The sequence below is a fragment of the Apteryx mantelli genome, chromosome 1, assembly GCF_036417845.1.
Source record: "Apteryx mantelli isolate bAptMan1 chromosome 1, bAptMan1.hap1, whole genome shotgun sequence".
In the NCBI taxonomy this organism is placed as follows: domain Eukaryota; kingdom Metazoa; phylum Chordata; class Aves; order Apterygiformes; family Apterygidae; genus Apteryx; species Apteryx mantelli.
This window is the reverse complement of record NC_089978.1, coordinates 132852673-132879109: the sequence shown is the minus strand read 5'-3', so window position 1 is coordinate 132879109 and position 26437 is coordinate 132852673. Positions and strand designations below refer to the sequence as shown.

Here is a 26437-nt window from a genome sequence, read left to right as displayed (position 1 = left end):
TTTGTCTTTCAAATCTTTAAATTACTACTGAGCCACTTCACCTGAACCTTGCTCTGCAACAGAACCGCTAATTTTTTCTAACCACTGTTAGAAAAAAATTGTTGCAGTCATTTTATGGGCCTCACTGCCTGGAATTAATTAATCTCAGTCAGTCTGAAGAAACTCTTTGTGAGGCTGAAACCTTGGCAAGTCCATGAATTGACTAAAATGAGCTGTTGGAATAAGTTTTCTATGCCCCATATTTTTTTGCACCTATGCAATACTATTTGTTATATTACTTATTGAACAACAGCATCATGACCTTACATGGAGAAATTCATCCTGTGATGAAAGACTACAATATAGCTTGTATGTGTTTTCCAAAGGAGAAAATGACAACACAGGCATTCTAATCTTTTCAGGTTATCTTGACCTCCACTTTATGTGGAGGCCCTCCCCATCCATGATCTGGAGAACTAAGAAAACTGGAATTTTACCTGTTTTTTTTTTTCCCCTTCACTCTCACAAGACCAGCCATAATCTGGCTTTACAATGACTCAGGGGCATATGGTAATACATAGTTTAACATTCCAAAGTCGAAGCAATTCAAGTTTTTAAGAATTTTATCAGTTCCATCTTTTATTGATTTTCAGGGTAAAGCCTTGAAATCTTGAAGACAATTGAGTTAAAGCCACATTATGAGAATTCAGTGGGATTTCATCAGAGGGGGACTGTAAGTCAGTGCAAATAATAAAGATGGATTTTGAGAGAAAAATCAAGTTGTTAGCTTGCAACTGTAGAAACTGCAGATGAGAATTGCACGAAGAGGGAAAACTCCTTCAGGCTTGTTTGGGCAGATGACATACAAGCCTTGCACACTCAAAATTCTATTCATAAACTCTCCATCTGAACTGAGGACACGAAAGCAGCAGCGCAATCATTTTTCCTGGGCTTTCTTTGCCAGTAAATTTGACCCAAATATGCCTGCACAGAAAGCAAATGCTCTGCTTCCAAGCTTTACAGAGAACAGTAACATATTTAAACTAATCCCATAGTTTGAAATGATATAACATATCCCACAGTGAAAAATGATGTTATGAGCACTATTACATCCTAAAGGTTCATTTGTGGTCAGGCTGAAGCCATTCCTGAGGGCATACATACATATGTTTTGCTCTTTTCTCTCATCTTTGAAAATACCTAGCATCAACAGGCCCTATGAATTTATAAAGCCCTGAGCAACCTGGTCTGACCTCATAGCTGATCCTGCTACAAGCAGGAGGTTAGTCTAGAGACCTTCTGAGGTGCCTTCCAACCTGAATTATTGTACGATTCTAGAATACAAAAATATGACAGTGATACTATAATTAGTGGATTAAAAATATAATCAAATAAGAACACATCCATTGGCCCAAAATAAAATAGTTCTTGCAAAAATACAGCTCACTGTGATTGAAAAGGAAAGTCTACTACCAAAAGCCCATCCTCATGAAATGCACCTAGAGTTAATAACATTCAATTTAAAAGGTAATTTAAGTTACGCTTTTCCCACAAGAAAGCAATAGTACTGTGGAAGAGACATGATAGTCTGTTATTATCTTATGCCATATTCCAGACAGAGTTCAAGTTACTTTACCAGGAAAAGTTACCTAGTTTCAATGTCAGCAGTGCTATAGCATCTGTTAAAGTGCCTGCTGCGGTAAGCATCACCATTATCCCCCAGCAGCCTATCACTTAAATACAGAGAAACTAATCTGAAGACATACAGCATCCCAGTATCTACCTGTGTATTTACAGGTAAGGACAACTTCCCCCATCCAATATCAAGAAGTAGAAGAGGAGACAGCCTTCTTAGACTAGCACACTGCTTACAGGGATCAAGGTACACTTGAAAGACTGATAGAACTAAAAGCAGTAATGAATGAATACTTGTACTCAACTGTCACCAAAGTGGTACGTGACAAACTACAGGTTTTTTTAGAAGAAGAAATGATTATGGTAACCATTCGATATCTCTGAGTACTTGAGGTGACAAGGCATATCTGTATTATGTTGTTATTGTCTTTAACAATTTTTTGGAAGAAAAAAAAAATAATCAGAAAACATCAACATACTTTTGCATAGCCAAAACAGTGAAGAAATTCAGGAGAGGCTACTTGTTTACCAAAAGGTTGCCGGGAGGTAGCCTCTTGCCCAGCATCTAGCCTATCTCAGCAACTCAGTACTGAAGCTCATTAGTAAGCAGCCCTTGCATCCCACATACTTTTTCATTGAATAAAAGCATCATTCCAATCATTTTTCAATAAAAGAACTATATTGTAGCCATAAAAAAAAGAAAGAAAAGACTTATGCAAAAGAGTTTTGAATTAATTAGGAAGAAAAATCCCATTTCATAAAAACTTAAGTTTTGAAATTGGTTTCTATGCAGAAGAAAGGCATTCTAATCTCTGGAGGAAGAAAAATTCCAAACATTCACAAAACAAAAATCTGTTGTTCTCAAATTCTCCAAGACATTATATACCCAACATAATGCATATAATACTTAAAAAAAAAAAAATCTAAATATACTAACATTATCAAAGCAAAATGAGAAAGAGGAAATAATTAAGATACTTCCATCCTGAAAAAAAAAAAAAAATCACCAAAATGAACATATTAATTCTGAATTAAACCACATTTTTCCAGCAATAATTTTTCAACTGAAGCTACTGAGCAGCGCTGAGCAAAGTTTTACAAAAGGAAGACAAACAAACATTCTAAAATTCAGAAAAGGACAAAAGTTTTACCAGAAGACTGTATGAACCCTGATAACCACTTGAATCCTTGAATTTATCTCCCTTGAAGAGAAAATCAGACTTTTTATGACTGTGCCTATGCAGTGTGGTAGGGGCAGGGCAGAAGAAGTAAAAAGGGGTATCAGTTTTGTCAGCCTGGTGGACACAGTGAATAGTAAGAAGTCAATAATTATAGAGGAAACAAGGGAAAAGAAAGTGTTTTGGAGAAAACTGACTGCTAACAATGTGATCTCTGCTTGAAATAGAGAATTAGAGCCACCACTGAAAGGTAGGAGGCCTGTAAACTTATTCTTGGATGCTAATGTCTTGGTCCACTGAGCTTGATTAATTTCAGTTTACTACCTAAGGTTACAGGTTCCTCACAACATGAAGCAGATGTCTCTGAAACTGAGTGAAATACTAAGAGTTTGTCTGCAGCACTTCTGTTTGCTGGAATTTCACAGAGGAAATAGCAGAGAAGTACTTTTTCATTTATACTGAGGCTTTTACTGGCAAGAACCAGATTCATCCCAGTCAGACTCTTGCACATCTCCCTCCATTTCATATACACTGCACACACAAGCTGAGTTAGCCTGTCAGAGAACTGGCATTTGACAGCCACCAAAAGCTGCTCATTACCTTCCCTTTTAGTTCATCAGCAACTTTTCATGAAGATCATCAGGTTTTGATGAGCCTGATTTAACTTTCAGATTAGCCCTACTTTGTGCAGCAGCTTGGTTTAGAGACCTCCAGAAGGCCCTTCAGTATAAATTATTCTACAATTCAATGAAGAAAAGTTATACATAGAGTCTGAAGACCAATATGCTCCATTATTCTCTTCTGAGGATGTTTGGAAGAGATCAAACTATACTGATAAAAACAGTAAAGTCTGAATTTGAGAGATCATGATTATCTGTATTTAATCAAACTTGAGAGTTATACAGGTTCCCACGTAACTCAAGAATATAAATACATAATCATATATCTAATTTCCTAAAGTCCCATAACAAACAATTAATACCGTACAGGCTTTCGTTAAAATAAAAGGCTTTTAAGAGACTTGTAAATATCTGTAAAAACAAATTATTCTTAGAAAGGAATCTGTGGCCATTTTCATATTGCAGGCAGCTGTCTATAGACACAAATGCAAAAAAATCTGCACTTACAGTTCTATTGCCTTGTTCCACATGATAACATATCCAGAAAGAATGAAGGACTCAATATTTACAATGTGTGTATTTCCCCTCTCTGTTCCAACATAAAGCCATTTACTCTGGAAAGGTAGATGGCAGTAAGTAATCCTGTAAAGGAAAAAAGAAAAAAAAGTGACTGAATACTGCATCAACAATATTTTCAACACATTTACAGATGAAATAAGTGTCCTTTGCATTTTAAAATTTGAGGAAAGGCTGGGCAGCAGTTTTCAGCAAGTGCAGTTTTTGCAGGTCATCTGCAGGAAAATCACACCAGAAAACCTGAAACAAAAAAGGGCCATCCTGCCTGCCTGTAGTAAGGGCAGGCAAAAAGAACCATAGCACTTGAGCACACCAGTTACATTATCTCCATGAATAAGCAAATCACACTATGAAAGTATCCAAGATTCTCAAGCTAGGCTTTCTTATCTTCATCCTTACAATAGGCTATTCTTCCCATTCAACAAAGTTAATGGGACATCAGCATGATTAACATTTTGAACAACAGAAGTGTAACACCATCATTCACACAAGAAAAGATTCACTTTATTGGCTGCTGGTTGGGAGAGTAGGGCACTAGACAGAGCATTGCCAAGTGCAGTTAAGCATTATATGATATATGCTCTGAATCCAACATTCATATCATTCTTACAGGGTGATAAACCAGTGCTGTATTAGTTTGGATGTCTTGTTAATTTCTCAGGATAATACGTAAAAGTTTTCACAGGTATGATGAATGAGTATATTCAGGTTTGTTTAATGTTACAGTACTCACATTCAAACAAAACTGATTCCACATAAAATACAAAACCATTTGCGGCTGAAATCTAATTGAACACATGCTACCTACACAGACTGAAATATCATCTGATCTTATGGTATAGCCTCAGGAGTTTTGACAAAAAGCAGGTATTTTGCTTGGTATGCCATACATGATTACATTTATCAGTCAATTCCACAAGCAAACTATTTCTAGCTTTGGTATACAAGCTGGAGTTAATGGCTATGCAATAATTTTTATCCTTGAAAAAAAACCAAACAAACTATGAACAGTATTCATGAACATATATAATTCCAAGTTATATTCTTATGGTATAGCAATCTTTTTGAATTCATTATAAAAGAATGAGAGGAGTGCTGGCTATCTTCCAGTAATCTAACCTTAAATATGTAAAGTCCTCTGAGTAGAAGAGCATTTGCCACCCTTTGAATTAAAGGATTTGTTTAACATTAATACAGATTTCACATATTTTCTGTAATTGTTTCCTGTATGGGCCTCTCACCAAACAGAAAGATTCTACGAAGTATTTGAATCGTTTTACAGTTTTCAAAGTATCTGCTCATGTGTCAGAACATTTACTGTTGAATGCATTAAAGTGAGCAAAATGTATTTTTACTTTATATATCATTCTAGACTGAATGTAGTTGAGAGATGCGGTCTTCAAATCCTGATTTATGGGGAAAATAATCACTAAATAAGGACTCCAGCACAAGACTTACCTTTCACATATACCCTGTTCTGTTGATTCAAATGAGACTGAAATGTGATACAGGCTTTGTTCTGTCCATCTGCACAGGGGTACATTTTACTATTAGTGGTCTAATTATGGCAATGATTCCACTGCCTTTAGCAGGAAGAGAATCAAGTTTTTCAAGAGAATGGCTTTCAGAATGGGAATTACAGCTTAGTGTGTATAAATTAAAATGTCTTCAAGCAGCAACTTAGTATTTGTGTTGTGGGCGAAGTCAGATCAACAAAAATCTGAAACAAATAATTGCAGAAGGAGTATCCCCCTACATTTTGCTTGCTGGAACTTAAGCCCTTAGCTTTATTGTTCCGTTCATAACAGATACAAAGAAAAAATTACCCTTCCCACTTTGCAGTTTTACAATGTGAAGATTTTCACAAATATGAAGTTTTTGTTTCTTCCCTGATCCTTTTCTTCTTTAAGCTAAACAACTCAATTTCTTTCTCTTCAGAAGCACCAGTTGCTAGACTTCTGGTCAGATTCAAATTTAGACCAAATTTTTATTTTTCTAGTTTCTATACTAGCTCTGCTTTTCTCTCTTGTACTCCAAACCGTTTGTGGCACATGCATGTTTTATTAGGTTCCAGTCCCATGTAAAAAGCTCCCTGGATGCCTGGTTGATTAATCCTCTTAACCACCTCACACTAATGCTTATTCAGCACTTGTTTGTAGTAAACTGTTAAATTACAGGAAGAGAAAAAAAATTGTGACTTTGAAAGTGGTGAAAGCTGTCTAATGACTGATAGATGACTCATGAGTGACAGAGTGAACCCTAGTTGACTTGAATGCTGCTACTCCAAATTCTTGCATTTGTGTCATCAAGTTAGCAGGTTTAAGACCACATAGAACCACAGTAATTTTCATTATTCTGACAAACCCATTCACAAGCCAGTATGGTGTACTGCAAGAAAATAGATCTCCAAAGCACAAGCCTGAGTCCAATATCTCGATGATGAACAAAGACTCAAAATCACCTCTGACACAATGCAACACTGCTTTTGCTTGCTATTTTTCATTTTTGAAATTTGCTTCTAATAGTTCTCAGTTACGATCTCCAGCATGTACTGCAACCTCAACCTTCAAATGGAAGTCTAATTGCCCAACTATTGCATTTCCTCCATTTGCCCACCTTGGGTTTGAAAATTCAAGAGCAACGTTTCAAGAGCAAGGTCCTGCTTTAAGAGCATGATCAAACCAGAGCATCAATCACTGGCCCGCAGTTACTACTCCCGTTTTCTGATGCGGCCAAGCTGAAATCCCAGACACAAGTGGCTGCTAGGTCTGGATATGTAGTATGACCAGAAGAGAAGAAGGTGTTGCTTAAAAACAAAGACAATGACCATAAAGTCTAGTGCTGTCTTAAACTCAGGTATTTCTTCTTAAATAATCTTACTTTGTTTTGTTAAATTTATGGGACAGCCAGATGAGAAAATATTCTGCATATTCCTTCTTCCACAATGAAGACTACAGTATAAGACTTCATTGTTTACCAAAATTGTTACTACACATTATCAAACACCACCTTTTACAATATGTGAGCTGATAAGAAAACACTATCCCCCTAGAGAAAATCCATATGTCTAAAAAAAGACAACAAAAAACAGTGATCAGGATGGAAACATAGACATCTCTGTATGTCTCTCTTTGTCCTTCAAGAGCACAGTATAAAATGAAGTCCAATATGAATATAATATGAAATTAAAACAACTGAGAAAATGCCAAAATATACATAAAACATCCTGTTTTTCCACTACAGTAATATAATTGTAAGCAAGTTATCCAAGCTATCAGACTGACCACATGTAACAAACTTACAAATATTTTAGAAATTAAAAGCATATTAATGCATAGGACATTATTAGACATTGTAATACAATGCATTTTTAGGCTTCACCAAAGTCAAATGATTTTCACTTTCTCAGAAAACTATGCACTTTTCTGGAGTAGTTTCCTTAACTTTATATAAATTGAATGCAAACTGTTTTATGGTATTATTGAATTTTGTTTTACAGAAAATATTAACTTGACTTTAAGGCTTGAAAGCTTTGACTCAGATTCATAATAGAAATCTTCTATTTCAGTAAGTACTACAGTTATGTAATGATTTCTTCAAGAGAAAACACTGAAATCTCATACTGTAGTTTTCACTGTGGAAAAAAGGCATCCCTCTATTAGTCATACATCCCCCAAGCAAATTAATGTGTCTTTTGATGCCTGTACAAAAGCCAGTCAACTAACTGGGCGGGGGAACACAACTGATTTTCATATTAAGCAAGCATGAATTGTAGTGGTTTATGCAAGTATGAAGTGCTTCTGCCTAAACTTAGTCAAACAGGTTGTCAATCTGAGTGAGATAACATGAAACCTGATTAAATGGAGTCCTGAGAATTTGCTCAACATTGACCACTTACAGGAGGTCAACAACAGCTGTGGATATTCTACATTCTTAGGAGCCAGATGGTAAACAGCAGCAAAACCAATATGAATCTCATTGGCCATTATAAGATATAGTAAAAAGTATGGACTGATACTATGAAAGGAGTTTCTGTGCAGCCAAAAATAGACTGGAACATTGTATCAGTTTTTCAAGGTATTCCAAACACAAAGCAGGATATAAAATGTAATAAAAATTAACAAGTGCCAAATAAAACACCTAAATCAGAATTTATTATGCAAAAATTCATTAGATAATTTTAGAAATGTTTTCAGGATTTTTATTTAAGCTATGAGAAATAGTGACATAATTTAATGCAACATCATCAAAAACTGCTAAGACAAAAATTTAAACCTCATTTTAAAAAGAAATATATTATTCCTGAGTAGCAAATCTTGAGAGGAATTTTTTTAAGAAAAATCACAGACTAAGAATTCTGACCAAAAAAACTAAAATTACATCTTAGTAGAGTAATAAAAGTTTTTAATAATTAGACTGCTACATGCCCTGATACACTAGTAAAACATTTAGATGGCTTAATATCATCTTTCTTGCAGCAATATTGAAAAGTAAAGGGAAATTATATTGCTCTTAGAAATATAAAAGATAATGTCCAGAACATTTCCTGCTGCTTTGTTATTTCTGTTTTTCCATTTTTCTATATGAACAAGTTTCCTGAAACATTTTTCCTGGGGGCTGTGGTGGGGGAGAAATACATAGCATTTTTGTTAAAATGTTTTTTGAATAAACAGTTTGTCCAATTCCATTATTTACTTTCTCATTCCTTGAGATCAAAACTGCAACTGAATTTATATTAACACATGTCTTCCCCCCCATTGATAATCTTAAGTATAGACAAGTATACAACACATAACAGCTCTTCTATCAGGCATTGACTAGCAGCAAAAAGGGTTCACTTTCTAAAAGTTCCCACTAAAAACAACCATCAGCTCAAATCCCCCCTCGGAAACCTACCAAACCAAATTACACCATCTGGGTTCTCAAAAAAGATGCAATCTACTTATTCAGTAGGCTTACAGAAAGAGAGTTTAAATAGAACTTAAGGAGAGGGAGAAGAGGAAAATGAGAGATGACAGAGCATTACCTTGGGAAATGTAAATAACTGACAGCAAGCAAGCCTACTAGCTGCAAGGCACACCAGCCATGGTCCTGGCCCAGCCTCTTCTTGCAGCTTTGAGTGACTACTAAGCTATCTAGCCACAGTCTTAGACCCAATTCACAGTGCATTGGTGCCCAAACATGGATAAGTCCTTCTGCTGAGAAAGTTGATCTTCTTCTTAAAAAGATTATGCTGATCTCACAACTCTAACTTTTAGTTAGTGATTACAACTTCCCTTCTGGCTCAAGGGATCATCTCCACAGTGCCTGATTTAATCTGATGCTTTCTGTGCTCTCTACTAATATGTTACTCACCTCAGCTGGTCAACACCAATAGTTGATTGCCACCTGATAAACTAGCCATCATCCTTGGTACTAGCTAATGACTGGCTGCTGTTCTATCAGGTCCTCTTTTAAAACAGCTCTTTTTAGAGAGAAATCTGTGGCCTGTGCAACCCTCACTCAACCTTCACAGCAGCAGAGAAAAAGCACTAGAGAAGGCCTTGCCTTTTGACCTGTGTAAGATTTCTTCACACCAGCAGTGACATCTACAGCTGCCTAGGGTGCCTTGTGACTTTATATGCAGTCCTCTTCTCCCTACATCAGCAAGCAAAAATGTTATTTCAAGTCTCCTCCCCACTTTAACCTTTTGGCTTTTTTGAATAAAAATAACACAAAATGTCCTCACTGACATGCAAATAAGGCCAGACCCGTCTAGTCAGTTCCCTTCATTCTTCAGTGGCTGAAAACAGATTGCCCTGGCTGCTTTTCAGTGGGTTCACAAGCAGGTGTTATTGCTGAAATTATTGCTTTAAGTCACAAAATGCATACAAATACATTTAGACAGGTATTCATGCAGTCTAACAAGTCGGTAGCCTACCTGAAATGCCTAAACAGAAGCCCAAGCTATACGTATAGGCAATGAAGACAATTAGTTGTCTCCAGCAGATCATTCAGAGAACTTAAGTTAGTTGTCCTCTGGAGGTATTTTTTCTTCTCCCTGGACTACACAGAACACCAGAGCTCATCAGCTATGTAAGTACTTTCCAAAAATGCAACCTTGAAGGATCTAGTAGTATATTGTTAAAGATTAGTTAGAATTCAAATGTCTAAATTTATTTTACAACTTCAATATATTTATCTAAACTGTTTCTGAATTAAAAAAAATTGAGAAAATAGAATGATTTTCAGAATACAGTTTTCAAAAAGCAACTTCCTTAAAATAAATGATTAAAACAGCTGATATATAGATTTGATTATTTAGAAAATGAAAAACCATATGGAGGATTTCTGTACATTTTAATCATCTGAATAGTTAAGGTGTGTAAAGGACATGTGCGTTAGCAGTAATCCATGCAGTCTGCCCTCCATATCACATGATGTGTTTGCAGCCAGATGGCTGTGCAGCTCCCCAGATAGATCAGAGCTGTGTCTGCCCCTAGTAATGATAACAGTGTTTCCCCTGCAGCAGAGAGACTATTTACCAGGAAGTCCTAGGAAGGCAAAAATCCAAGACGAACTCTGTTATTAGAACCCCAATGTTTAATTTAAACATTTAGTTTAATTTAGTTAACGTATGTGCACAGTGGTTAAGGTTGACATAAGAATATAGGAAATACTTTTAATTAATAACTTGCATGACTCAGAATCAGATGAAATATAGAGCAACTCAATACATCTGGACAGTTTTTCATTTCAGGGTCTTGGTGACACCATATCACAACATAAAGCTTTCTTTCATTCAAACCGTATTCTCCACATACTACAGAAGGTCAATCCAAACATTTATAGTAGTCCCAGTCAGGCAAGCTAGATCAGTACGGTAATTTCATCATAATTTGAACAGAAAGAAAACCACAAAAAGGCATGGAATTCTTGGCATGGAATCAGGCACTTTTCTAGAAAAAAAGAAAGTATAAACTAAGTAAGGGAAAACACTGCTCAGTTATCAACAGATGTATTTTTTGCTTATATATCTCATCACTTTTTAGTCCTACGGTCAATAAAATATTTGACAAATATTCATTTTTCACATGCTTGTGCATCAGCAATGATCAAAATAATCCAAATCAAGTTTTATTATAAAAAAGGTGGTGTTCCTCATCGCTTATTACATCCTTAGCTGGAAAAAGGAGAGATTGGGAGATCAAAAATTCATAGCTAATGGTGATTACTTCAGTACTAACCAGAGACAGGCTGGTAATGACCATAATATAGTTAAAAAACAGTAGTTATGTGACATGAGGAACAAATCAAAATTAAATTGGAAAACCAGTATGCCAGAACTGAAATTTAATGCACATTAAGAGGGAAATATAAAGCTTGATTTTGTTTTTGTATATCTGCAATATTTTCTTGAAACAAATTTGGAAAAATACTGAGATGGATGAATCAGAGTTGATAGTGATCCTAGCAGAATGAATCAAACACGCCTTTGACACTGATCTTTTTGGTCCATCTTTGTTTAAGTGCGATTTGGCTGTAATTTAAATTAAGAATAACCTTCTATGTTCCAAGTATATTTTCCTCTAACATTGTCAGTCAATCTTTGTTTTGGATTAATATTAATTGCTCCTTCTTATCTTATGTTTTAATTACTTACATAGGAGAAATATAAGCAGAGCTGAAAACACACTACATAACTTGTGTTAGATGCTGATGACAGCATAACAAAGGCATTGCAGTATAAAACCCCATTATTATTTGCAGATTTCTGGACACAAAAGCAGTATTAAGGAAAATTATATTTTGAAAACATTGCACAAACATTATCATCTCTAGATTTTTCCAGCTGTTATATAGACCACTCAAAATTATTCTTTATTGTTTTATGACCACAGTGTATACCCTACAATTACAGATTATGAGAGTACAGAGTGGGTGAAGAATATTTAATGACCAGTATAATAATTAGAACTTCTATTTTCCCATCAAATTAATCATGAGCTGAATGTGACTCCTCTGCATTTGCTTACTATTTATAACTGCTCAGTGAATCATTTGTAGCAATAAATTGTAGCTTATTAATGAAAGTCAAACTGTTGACAATTAGCAACTTATTGTTCAGCCTATAGGCTACTGTGGTTATTTGCTGACTGAATTGTCAATTCTTACAGCAACAGGACCACTTGAAGACATCACTTAGTCTTAGAATGTTAAAGGGGCAGGGTAGTCTGTAGAGAACAATGTTTTAAAGAATGAGATGGTAAAGTGGATTGCCCCCACAAATATGTAATCTAAGCAGTGGTAGCAGCTACTTTCTAGTCTAATCCCATACTGAGAAGGTGCCATACATCTGTTTGCCAATGCCCCTTTCAAGTATGGTATCTCGGATTATTCAACATCTGATCAATTCACAAACCAATTTTATTTGTCTCTATTTTACAGCGTGTTAGCTACGAGTATTCATCACAGTCGTTATTTGCACAACAGTAGTAATTTCATGTGTAGATTGTAAGATAAGAAATAAACATTTGGGGCTCATATCTTCTGCTTAATAAGGACTGTAGGATTTCTTCAAATTAATTACTGCTTGATCTAGAACATCTTAAAAGATATCTCTCTTGATTTAAGGAATTCCAGTGAAGGAAGATTCCCTACAAATGCTGAAGTACAACAAATCAGAATTATCTCTCTAAAATATAATTTCAATATAAAGATCTGAAACAAAATAAAGTATTCTTCTATTTGTGAAAGCACTGTATATAATTAACACAGTTAATTATATACACAGTTTCCATAAAAACTATTTGGAAAGAGTGTTGAAAAAACATTTTGACTTAATGTCTTTGCAGTTTTATTTTAAGAAAATAGCCTAAATTGTGCTAATGGATATTACAGATATTGATTTGTTTTGATAAAGCAAAAAAGCATTTGCAGCTATTCTGCAATAAATTATTTAGGCTTGTCAACTGGCTGGTGGTCCACTGCTGCTTTTGAAGTGTTTAAGGCAGACCTGTGTTTTTCATGGTATCCGTTACCTGAAATATTTTACTTAAACAAGTTACAAGAATAAGAAAAAGGAATACAAGAAGCAGTAAAAAATGTGCATAAAATGTTTCTTTCTCAAAACATTTTGTTTTTATCATTAGCTGGATTTCTTTTTGGAACTACTGGCACATTCTGAAGCATTTGGAATCCTTTAAAGTATTAGAAGCTAAAATATAAAGAGCAAAGCAAAGCATTATCAGTAATATTTTCAGCTCTTTTTCCTTCTTCTTTCCTATTAAAATGGTTCTGAATAAAAGCAGGTTATGCTTCTTGTTTCTTCAGAAGTGATAAGTTCCTATGCAAAACTTCTGGACGGATGAAATAACTCCATAAGCCTAAAGTTAGGGCTATTCTTCAGTTGTGAGCCTACTATTTCAAGTAAGTTTACAGTCACAACTACAAATAGTAGTTTACAGCATTCCATAAATACTTGTTTTAAGGCACATATGCTTATGTTAACTACACCTGAAACAATGTTAGTGTAGCAACTGTATGAGCATTTATAATGGGTGTTATCATAAATTATTTACAAGCAGTTAATTCAAACTTAAAAAAAACCTAGACAAATCAGAAAATGCATTTTCTAAAATATATTAGATGCACTACATTTTACTAGATTAAATGCATAAACCTGGAGATTAGTACAGACTGTATCTGTGCATTTAGATAAAACTTTACAAGGTTATTAGAGCACTTTACAAGGACACCCAAAATATAAAGTATGCAGCAAGTCCTTTTTAGTCCTTTTTTTTTTTTTTTAATTTAACCAATTTTATTTCCTATTTTTTACCTTTTATTTCTTAACTTTCTTACAACTCCATAAAACATCATCTGGTCCTATTTCATATATCATAACACATCCAAAAAGACAGCTGCACTATACCTCCTTATAATTAAAAAACCAAGCACTTAAATCCAAACCCTCAGTAACTCAATGGCTACCTGCAACAGCAACACTGCATCATTTTAACTGGCATTCCTAGAACTGCAGAACAATTTAAAGGTCATTCTTAAAACCCCAGCTTGCAAGAGTATCACAGTTTCTGTAGCCTGTATTATTACTAACTTGTTTCATGTTCAGGATGACAGAAAACTACTTTCCTCTCTCTGGGACAAATGCACAACAGAGAGCCACTCTCGTTTGTCAACTCCCATTTTATGGTTTTGATTGTAAACTCTTTGTGATTTCTTGTATGTGGGAGCAGGTCATTGACCATGACGTGCTCCCCCTGACTAGATCTTTAACACGACACAACAGTAACCCAGTGGACTGAACAGATAAAACCAGTGGGCTTGGAACCAAGGAATAAGACAGGGAAACTACACGTAATTTCAGCATGGAAACTTGCTTCCTTAACAGGAAGACGATGCAGAAAGCAAGCAGCACACTTTCCTACTTTCCATTGTCTTCCAGTTAGTTTCTGATGTCAGCTCAAGGCCTTAGACAACAGAGCTGAAAAAAGTTCCACAAAAATCAGTGAAGTGAGAAAATTAATGAAACGGGGTAGGCAATCAGACTAGATTGTTGCTTTCATCTTGAAGGGAAAGACAATGCGCGTGATTTTTCTCTTGTCTGTTGGCTTGTGAAATTACTGTTTCTTTTTTATAGCACTTCACCTGTTCTCCATCAATTTCTTTGAAGGTTAAGTAAAAATGTAGTTGTAATACCAAGCATTGTGACAGTGATGGACAATGCAGTCCACAATAATAGCCATTCTGTTTCATCTTAGCAATAAAAGAAAGCCAAAAAACAAAGGATGAAAGAGTGGAGTGGAATCCTCAAAAGAGAAAGTTTTTGATTTATTTCCTTCATTGATTTTGTAGAAACTGCATTAAAAAAGCCGGTAAAATAAGAATAGTTTCTGCCTTCATTTCATCCAACACTGATGCTATAAAACCAAAATGCATTTTTTGCTTCCCAATCTTATAGCTTCAAAAAAGTAATTTGAGACTTAGCTCAGAGATGAAAGGTTGAAGCTTACCTTCTGCTAAACAGCTTGGCTTTGCATAGCTTTGAGAAAGGTAAACTAAAGATATACCATCACTTCATCCCCAAAACAATTTGCTGCAACATACAGAAATCTGTGTTTATGTTACACATTCTCACTATGAGGAGTTTAAAAGCTATTTTATATCAATACTGTTATTTCGAATGAATCTCTAACAGGATAATATTAAAATATTGTAATTGACTCCTAAGTAAAAAAAAAATTGTAGTTTTATATGCATGTATACATTTTCTGTGTATACAAACCTTTTTTTTTTTTCCAATCAATTATAATCATCTAGTCTTATCGGAGACAAGCTGTTATTGTTTGTTATGCTTCAGCAGACAGGGACTCTGTGATTAACGGTCCATGTTTTTCTGCAATCTGTAGTCTCTCTTCTCTTCTTGCTCACGTACTGCTTAATGAGATAATCTCAACACTGACATTACTAGCTCTATTTCTGATTTACTGGAATAATGCCCAGAGTTTATCATGACAGAAGGAAAAGTATCCTAAATCATTGCATTGGATTCTGCTTAATGTTGCCATGTGCTTGAACAGGAAAGGGGTGATACGGTTTCCAAGAGCCAAATGACTTCATGGAAAAGATAGGTTATGGAAGATGTCTTAAAACTCAGATCTGAAAATTTGACAGTAGTAAACTGTAAAATTAAAATCAAATTCCTGTAACAGTATACTGTAACTGGAGCAACCTGAAAAACCCAACTGATAATGTAGACTATTCCACACTGACTTGGAATTTACACTCCTATCTGAACTTATTTAAATTTTTGAAGATACCTTTTTGTGCTGTTGTCTAATATAAGTATGTATGATATGAAGGAGATGACCCAACTATGACAATTATGTTATAATGTATTTTTGTTTTACAATAGTGGACTTCTCATTTGTTATAACTAAGGCCTCAAAACACTTGATAAATATATGGCAGAGTGTATATACTTTATTTTTTGCTATCCAAATCTGGCCTTAGGATAATTTGCCAATGCAGGTGCTGTTAGGAAAACAACATAACATGTCATCCTGTGTTGCCTCAAAAAAGTGGAAATTTGATGACAAGCATGATATATTTTCTACAAGCTATTAGAAATAGCAAGCATACTGCTTAGTGTAGATTTGAAGTTTTGCAGACTATAGCAACATTATGAATAGTGCTAAGAGTTAAAGGATTTTTCTGAGGAAAGAAACCAACACAAACAAGTTACTCAGGCAGACAATCAGAGGTGGCTGGGTAACACAAGAACTGAAATATTTCAGAACATGTTTTTCTTCCCTATTGGGGGTAGGATTGATCAGGTATGTACAATGCACACTAACTAAGGTTTTGAGTTTCAAAAGGACAAATTTTGAAAAGCCATGGTAAAGTGGGGAAGCCAACTGGACTACAAAGAAAGGAAATGACTACACCCAAGGTAGATGCAAATCAAGGGCCCTTGATAAATTCTACCCCCAAATTCTAAAAGAGAAGATAAATGAAATTCCAAGTGTGGTAACAAGGATCTTTAATACCTATCAGTTTACAGCTATAGAAAATATCAGAAATAGCACCTATGTTTATGAAGGCAGAGGGTGAAACACCAGTCTAAGGAATGACAGGCCTCTTAGACATTCACATGCAAGACTTAAGACACTCAGAATTACAGGATTAAAAAGTAACATGAGTTTACCAATGGCAGACTATTCCACAATATCCTGATTTCATTCTAGAAGAAAACATTTTTAGACAAGGTAATCGTAGGAGATCTAACATATGTTGATTTAAATAAAGCATTTATAAGAAGTATTACTATAAAACTCTACTTCTAATGCCTATTTTCTTCTTGATTTTACTGGAATGCAGATATTTTATTTGATATTTAAGAGGTTCTCAAGGATTAGCCTTATGGCTGATCTTGTAATTTCATAAGTGAGCTTGTCAATCACTCTATGACATCTTTTAGGTGGTCAGTATTCCAGAGGAAGGACAATCTGCACTAATAGAGTACAGGAAATGGGATGAAATTTAAAGTGGAAAGGGTAAGGCCTCAAACGTCAAAGAGTAAGACCTTCCATTTTAGTGTTGGAACTCATGGTATGGAAGTGATAGAAAAAGTTCATTTCAATTTCATATGTCCTGCTTTGCTTCCATTCTTGAAGGATTATACTGAAAAGCAGAGTGGTCCATGGTAGTTAGATATATATCAGTGAAGTGTAATGCATGTATTAGTTGATCACAGCAAGACAACAAGCACTGATGAAATGTAGTCATGTAAAAGGAAGATGTTATTTAGCTATGCATCAGAAAACATATTCCTGCAGACATAACAAGGAAAATGCTAATGGTAAAGTCCATAGCACAGATGGGATGCTTCTACTTGCCTGGTCATCAGCTCAGTGACAGTTGATGTGAGAAGACCAACCAATAAGGAAAAAAAGGGAATTAAGAACCAAATTTATGAAGGAAAACACAGAATCTTGATTTTTGCAGTGCAAAAAAAAAAAAAAAGTTGAGAATGGATATGAATGAGCTGTTTAAGTACAAAGAAGAGAGACAAAATATTTAAAATACATGACTGTGGATATTAGACTGTGGATCCTAGAATAAATGGATATAAACCAGCCACAAATTAAATTTATTCTAGAAACTGGAATGTTTCTTGCCATCAGAGGGAGGAGGTTCTAAAGCCATTTTCCCTAATAAGAGTAGTGGACTTAAAATTGAATAGTTATAGAATAGCTTGATCATTATATGAAAAGAACTATATGAGATGCTTGGCCTGTAATTACAGGGAACAAGACTGAGGAGTCCCTTGAGTTCTAGCCCACCAGAATGCCCATATATTTAAGACCCATTAAAGAGAAAATATTAGGAATTATGTAAATTTTCACTGTACTTCTGTGGAATTCCATAATCTCATGAGTTTAACACATTGAAACTGCTGATTCTTGACCTCAAGATGCTGATGTTTTGTACACTCGCTTTCTGTTGAATTGTGTAACATGAATGGAGAAAAAAAATAATTTTGTTTAGGTACCTGCAATCCTGAGAAGTTCATCTTTGTGTGCATCTTCCTCCCATGCAGCAATTTAATGGGTAATTTTTGTATCATTCCATGCCATTTAGATTTGCAAGTCTGTAATAAATATTTTTCAGGCTCTTCATATCTGCCTCCCTCATTAGGACTTTGAAAGATAGCTTACAGACTCCCAAAAAAACATTCAGTTTTTGCCTTGTCTTGAGCATAATATACTAATTTTCACTAATTTATTTGGCAATAAATGCTTCATAAGACAAAAAAAAAAAAAAAAATCTCTGCATCAGGAAGTTCTGTAAAAACTTCTTCAAGAAGTGGAAGTGAATGACTATCAACACCATGGCTTCTTTTGCACTCCTCAATTTTTTCTATCACCATCATCTTGGGAAAGTTTAAATCCTTTCCACAAACTTTCTCTTTGTGAAAAACATCTTTATAAAAATTATAATTAGAATCTGTATTGTAACAGAGCACAGAAGTGCCACTGCACTGAACCTATTAACTATTTTCATGCTTGATGACAGACGTCCGTCTAGTTTGAAAGTATACAAACAATACAGAATTTGCAGTTATACAAATCAGGTGCCTCACTTATGAGCAGGCAAACTATCACAGGAATTCAGTTCCTTGAATAGCGAATGAGACATAATCCAAGTTTAGGATCTTGCAAGTGTCTAACACACAAGTACAGATTCAGATAGTACAGAGAATGTACAGCCAGTCACCAATACTAATTTAATAGCCTCTTGCTGTCATTTTGATGAAGCAAACACTTACCAGCACAGAATATAAAATCCTGCAAAGATACAGCAAGGCTCTAACTGCTCTCAGGAAAGAATAAAGACCAAACACACAAAAGAAAAGTCACTTGATCCTAGAAGGTCTCTGTTTTTCCTCTTTATTTCCAAGCATTGCAGTAATACCCTTTTCCACCCTGTTTAAATATCGCAAAATCACCAATGTATGAATTAAATATTAAGTTAAAACTGACCGAGAATTACTCTAAAAGTCACTGAGTTAAAAGGCTGCTCTTCCTCTGTGCCAGCATACCCATTACACTGAAGGAAGTGTTACAGATCTGTGCCCCAAAGCCAGTCATACATACTTTGTCACCTGCTGATTACCCTATGGAGGACACTTACAATATAGTTATGGCAATTGTGCTCAGTGCATGAAGATGGATTTAAAGACCCAAAAGAATTTTTACACTGTATTTATGTATGATGAGTATAATGAGAGAATGCATAAACTGATATAGTGCTGTTAGCTCACTTGTAATATGCCAATTAGCACTGGCTGAAATATGAAAAAGAGGAAGGCTACCCACAAGGTCATGTACAACACAACTGTACTAGCTCAGCTTTGGAAAAACTAGAGATCAACCATATTCATAAATGAAACTAATGCACACAAACCTAAAAGACCTGGATTTCACCCTATTTCTTGCTGGTTTCTCTCTGTTCCCCTCCCCCCCCCTCTTTTTTTAAACTATGATCACTTAACTTACACAGGAAAACTGTGTAAACTGTTTTATATTTAAAGTAATACTTACTGAAGTCTGCAGTCTGCTCTCACTGTATTAAAAAAAATTAAGGCCTATTATAGTTCTTGGTAGTTCAGTTTAATATTAATGTTCATTATAGCTGCTAAAGACAGCATCTAGTCCCACTAGCTGAGTTATTTATCTATCTTGCCTAAAATGTCCACTGAAGATGAATCTGGCATCTTCTATGATGTCAAAGAAGTAAAGGGAGGGATGAATCTATGGAATATCTACATAATGTTATCCCTCAAGAGTTTTGGAAGCCATTGTTATGGAGTATTCACACAAGTCAAAAAGCTTTACCTCTGCTTCCTATTTGTAAACAGAACATCAAATCATATAGTATAAGCCATATGCTACTGTCAAGAATGTCTTTGAGTAACAGTTTTATCATTACAGCTCTTGGTATGGGGCCAAGCACTAAAACTAAATGCTTACATTTATGCTTTTTTGAAGGTTCCTAATGTTCTGATCTACCTTCCAATTATAGGAGGAGGAATTTAAGATAGTAACTTTACATTTGATTACAAGGCAAAAACCTATCATATTCTAAAAAGTCCAAGGTATTATGCTGTAAAACAAAAACATCAATTTGCCATTATGTCTTATTCTTCAGTGTTCCTTGTACGCTTGCGCCAAAGTAAAGGAGCAATGAATTGTAAGAAACAAGTTAATATTGTTAATGTTGAAACAGTATATCCTGGAATTATTTGAGCAGTGCTACAAAATTCTAGGAGTTTGCTTGTCCCCAAGAACATACCCTATATAATCCCTCACAAGAGGCAAAATATTTTAACAACAAATCAGAACAAGAAGAAGTAAATCTAGAAAGGTTGCTGTGACTTAACGGCTACAAAAAGGCATTCTGTTAGTGAAGTACTATTCACAAACTATCCAGTGTCTCAATACTGAATGTTACATGGCAAACGAAAGATAAGCTATTAAATACAAACACAGATCGTGGTTACAGAGTTCTCTGCACTATTCATCTATGTTGCTGCCAACATCTGAAGAAAAGAACAAACGTGTTTTTGATGTTTGGGAGAGGAGAAATGTATATACTTGGGGAAATTTGACTCAAATAGTTAGTTACACATGTACATAAGCACTATGAAGAGCAGATTTTGGTCCATTATTCCGCTATCTTAAATGTCATGAAACAGAACCAAATTAAACTGTTCAACAATATGAAGACTGGCACAATAGAAGAAAACACACAGACTCATGCACAGAGACTTAAGTAGCGTTCATCCATCTAACAGAGTCAAAGAGATCTACGGATCTTGCTTCAAATATTTTAAAAGCTTGGAATAAACTGGTTCTACGTGAAATCCAATTGATTTAAGTCAAATTAATCAAGAATCTGGACTACTACAATGATCTTCCTCATCACATGTGGAGATAAAAATATTAGAATTTTAAGTACAAGTGCATTATGTTGTATTATTTTATAAAATAAATCTCTCAAATGTTCAGGAAGAAAAATCTAAATCAAACTGCACATCAAGGAGACAAAAATACTATATGAGTAAAATTACCATCTTAATAATCTCTCAAGGGAGAAATATGCAAATAGTAAAATTAGAAGCAGAAACATGTTCCATACTCATAGCTAAACTGCATCTGAACTCTCAACAAGAAAGAATTCCTGTCTATAGAGTTATTTCTTCATACTATCAAAACCCCTTTTTAAACTTAAAACTGGATGTGCTTATTTGCCATAATTATATACCAGTGGATCAGGACATTTACTTGATAGCCTTTAATGTACCAATTAAGTGCTTTTCAGGGATCGTGATTGTACCAGTTACTTAAAATATGCATAATAGAACTGATATTAGTTTGTTGGGGTTTTTTTCCCACTCACAATTTACTAGATTTTGATAAAAGGCTAGCTAGCTAGCTAGCTATGCTTTTTACTTTCTTTCCTTTTTCTTTACAAATAACTATATCTTTAAACAAAAACATTTTTCAACCTCAATTCAAATGTGGTACAACAGAAAATTTAGTTTTACACAAAGCTTTCCAGAATTCCAAATAACTTGCTTCCAAATATTTTGCCTGGTGTTTTAAGCTGTCAGAAGCAAAAGAAATTTGCAGAAAATTTTATGACACATGTTTTGCTCTCATTTAAGCCCAAGTATGGGTGAGTTTATTTGATCAAGAAATTCTAAAACAATTCTGACCAAGATACCATGCTAGCCTCTCTGAGGAGGAAAAAAAAAAAAAAAAAGGACAGCCAAAAAGACTGCATTCTTTCTTATAAGTATAGATTCCTTAGGTCGTAAGGAAGGTTGGAAGGTTTCTGGCTGGAAAAGTTAGACCAAGACATACTGGAATAACTCCTACAATATTTAGATCGATCAACTACAAAATGGGGATAATTTACCTACCTCATGAGAGTACCAAGATACGAAAATTTTTACGTATATAAAACTACAACTTATTTTCCAGAAGCAGCTAGCAAATGTACATATAATTTTTGCCATCCTCCCCCATACCCATTTACCCACCCCAGTCCCAAACACTTAGCATATTTTTCCTATACACTATAAACTCTTTGAAATCAGAATTTATATTTTCTAAATTATTATGTAGTACTTCCCACAACAAAACTCGCAACTTGATGACATTTAAGTGCAAGCACAATATAGATACAGATTCACAGTATGGATGTGAATAATAAATAATACAGAAAAAAATCTATTTCCATAGCAATTTTCAGATTTGCTCCAGATAATGCTTTGATTAACCTGTTTCCTTCACAGCTATGGTGAAGTTAGTACTGATTGCTTTCACCACTGCACCTCCAGAAAGACTGAGTGCATATATTAACAGAATTACAATCTTGCTTAAACCTCCAATCAGAACTGTGCTATGCATTATAGTTATGTTAAAAAAAAATCCATCTCAAAGATGAAGTACAGAATAACAGTTTTGCTCAAGGATTTGCAGAAAACCGCTGCTGTGTTTGTGCACTGAAACTTGTTCTTCTGACTACTGACTTAATTCCTTAACAGAAACACCAACCTTTGTCTTAATATCAGTATAAGTGTAACAATCAGCCTCCCTAGTATTGTAGCATGCTTTACTTGAGCAACTAAATACAGATTAAGGTGCCTAACTTCTGTCTATTTGAGTTTGAAAATAACAACCATTGATGTGATCTATTTTGTGTAGGAATGTATACAATTTTGTACTGAAAAAGTAAAATTTAAAAAAGCAGGACTTGGATTTATTTGAGATTTACCATAATAATGTAAAATCACAAATTATTTATGCCAAAATTCCAGTATTTGACAAAAAAAAATCCTTTCAAGGTAGAGAAACAAATTCTTTCCCTGATACAAGCAGCTGAGGTACCCCGGCTTGTACTTAACAACAGACCAGCCTAAATGATCACTGCTTGTGCCCAACCTTTAAAAAAGAACTACTATTCACACCAGTTCACGTAAATAGAAGGTCAAATGAAAAACATTTTGACAAAAGTAGACAAAGTTTTTCTAGTTCTGAGAAGGCTGCTGCAAAACAAAGTGTTTTTGTTCTTTGGAAAGAAGATTCAAAGAATGGAAGAAAAAAATTCAAGACAAAAATTATATCCTCGATTAGAACAACAAAATAATAAGCAGGTATTATTGAAAACATGGAAAGTAATTTTTTTAAAACGAGATTATCATTTTGTGTTATACAGTCTTACCGTTCTCTATTAAATTTCAGAGAATGGAGGATAGCTGGTCGTTTCTGTCTGAGATTCCACAAATGAAGCGTGTCATCTGCACTTGCACTGACCAAAGCACCCTAGAGCAGACACAAAATATGGCACAATAGATTATTTTTCTGCATATTCTGTCTTATTTTTAAGTGATCCTCAATTTCAGTGATTCGGCTGTAGGAAGCTGTACAGTTTCTGAGAAATATTTGCTTTCTTGTAGAAAAATATTTTCTACCATAAAAAACACTCAATTTGAGCTGATCTGGTAAATGTAAACATTTTAAATCTGTACAAGATCAGGCAAAGTTAAATTAAAACTCCATCAATTTAAAATGCAAATTAAAGCTTCATATGAAGCTTATACATCTGAACTCTCACATATTTCTACAGTGATGAGAGCAAGCATAGAGATTAACGAAAAGGGGGAGAAGCAGTGTTTACTTAAAAAGGTGATGCTGAAGGATATAACTGAAGGAAAAAGTGATTAGTGCTCAAACATACACACATACACAAGTGACAGTGCCAAGCACAGCTTACAAGTCACATTAAGACAACAAGAAATTCAAAACTGGAACTGGGTAAAGCAGGTAAGAAAGTAGGCACAGTTAGCACAGGGAGAGAAACTATGAAGAACTAAGAGAGACAAAAGGAAGGAGTCTCTGTCACAGAACAATAATGCTCTGAAGACTGGTTCTGCTTCTGGTCCCCAAGAAGTGGACTTCTTCCAAGGTCCAGATCTCTAGCTGCCTGGACAGCTGGAAGTAACCATATTCTTCTTCCTTCCTACTATGTTTCTCCTCATCATGGAACAGTGAGGCCAGGGCAAAAGGGAATGCAGAGGAAGCTACCTACTTCTGCTGCAGAGGTTTACTAAATTTATACCTCAAATCAGGTCTGGTAGAAAGGATCAATCCCTGCATATCTGTAGGGCACGGAGGAAATAGATATTGCCTAAACAGCAGGCGATGCTCAATTCTGGGGACGGGGAGGATATAACTAAAAGATCAGGTCATACCAATCATGACTGTCTAATGGAGATAAAGCGCTCTCTTTGCATCTTGGATTTCATTCCTAATCCTAGCATCTGTTCCTTTCAATATTGACGTATGCAAATGCAATTTATGAAGGTGAGACTTCTTTAATACAGAGTAATCCATTCTTTCCAGTGGTGCCCAGCAACAGGACGTGAGGCAACAGGCACAAACTGAAACACAGGAAGTTCCATCTGAACATGAGAAAAAACTTCTTCACTGTGAGGGTGACAGAGCACTGGAACAGGTTGCCCAGAGAGGTTGTAGAGTCTCCTTCTCTGGAGATATTCAAAACACGCCTGGACGCGATCCTGTGCGACGTGTTCTAGGTGACCCTGCTTGAGCAGGGGGGTTGGACTGGATGATCTCCAGAGGTCCCTTCCAACCTCAACCATTCTGTGATTCTGATTCTGTGATTCCTTGCATGAAGTCTCTTAAATAGTCTTCTCAAAGTCTGTACAGTAAACGTCTTTCAGATTTTTTTTTTTTGGACCTTTTGGTCCAATTTGCCATATGGAATATCTCTCAGTTACAATACACCAATTACTTTATTCACTTAAATTTATATGGAAGAACCTGAATAAGCATATCCTTACCTCGTTGATTAAGAACTGAAGCTGAAGGACTGCAGCACCACTCTCATGTTGGCAGTAGCAATCAACACCAGGCCTGCCCAATCTGTTGCAGTCAGAGTCAAGGGTCCTAACATTTCTGTTATCACCAGAAGAGGGGGGAGAAAAAAAAAAAAAGACCTATCAGTTAACCTCTAATTAACCTTTAACTAACCTCAATTGTTCTTGCTTGCTGTAAACCAAAAGAATTCACACCAACTTTCCACTGTTTTAATTAAAGTATGAACACCATCAGCCTGAAACACGCAATTATGAGCGATTTGTTCTTGGCTGCTTTTTTGCATGTGAAATAACGAGCGCAAATTAACATGAAGATTCAGCAGGATTTACTTTAAATTTCTTTTTACACATTATTGGTTCACATTACACATGAGTGTGTCAGATTTTCATACTCATCAAGATAATACAAAATTAGTGATTTAGAACTAAGATCAGTAATAGTTCTGTGGCAGTTTCTTTTTTTTTTTCTAAACTAAGAAAGTGCTTATTAGAGTGAGTCATATCACATTTACATAAAAGCCCACATGTAACTATTGCTGTCTTGTCAACACAGCACAATGCAGCCCCATGCAGAGATACCCAAGCCTAGCTGTGCACTACATGCTCTATACCAATTCTTGAGTGAAACCACAATTGCACTGCTTCTGACAACCCACCTACTTCACTCAGAATTAACGTAGATGTTTCTGCAAAGCAATGCATCGTTTTGTCCAGATATATCATGGATGAAGCTTTCTGTCTGCTCCCTTTGGATCTTTTCTTCTGCATGCTTAATTGCAACCTCTCTAACTTAGATGACAGCCTTTCCAGTCTGAGTCAGAGAGTTTAACCAGAAACTGCTCTTCCAGAAATTTACCAAAAGATAAAAGAAAAGAAGAGAGGAATATGAAGTATAGTGTTAACAACTATGTTGTATGAAACAGATGAAAAAACTCCATGTATATTCATGACAGAATTACCTTTTTAAAATGGACAATATGGTAGTCCAGGATATATTTTAAGAATTGATAAGTGACCCCTTAGTCCATTTTGAATGACTGTTCTGTGGCCCTCATTTTTATATTGCTCCCCATTACTAGCCTTCACTCTAACTTGAGCTTTTTATTCAATATAAATACAGGGTACTAGCTAATGATTTTTATTAATAAAAATTACCCTAATATTGCCCTGATTAATCAGCTATCACCATTCATTATCAGGAAGCTAAATCAGTTTTCTGGGAAACATCCTAATGATTTTATTCAGCATATTCCAAACAAAGTACTCGCCAATATTTCACATTTACTTGCATATGCATTTGCCAAGAAGTACTTCACAAATTACTTAAGTAAGAGATAAAATACACTGTCTGCTTCAGTCTGGCCAGTTGCTCTGAAGTATGGACTGATGCTTAAATAACAGCATTGTCACTGACCAATGGTGGTTTTCGAATATTCTGGGAGCTGCGTTGGGGTCCTTCCAGCAGAAGAAATTGAAGA

At 35.2% G+C, this 26437-nt stretch overlaps 1 protein-coding gene across 1 annotated transcript in view; it reads right to left on the bottom strand.

Annotated features, from left to right (window-relative positions):
* The window catches only part of STXBP5L (syntaxin binding protein 5L), a 220723-nt gene that overhangs the window by 115458 nt on the left and 78828 nt on the right, over positions 1-26437 (bottom strand). The window contains exons 3-5 of the mRNA XM_067302244.1: positions 24924-25005; positions 23282-23382; positions 3920-4054 (exon numbers count right to left, since the gene is read on the bottom strand). Of these exons, the coding sequence (XP_067158345.1) occupies positions 3920-4054; positions 23282-23382; positions 24924-25005 (318 nt within the window). The remainder of the gene's footprint in view (positions 1-3919; positions 4055-23281; positions 23383-24923; positions 25006-26437) is intronic.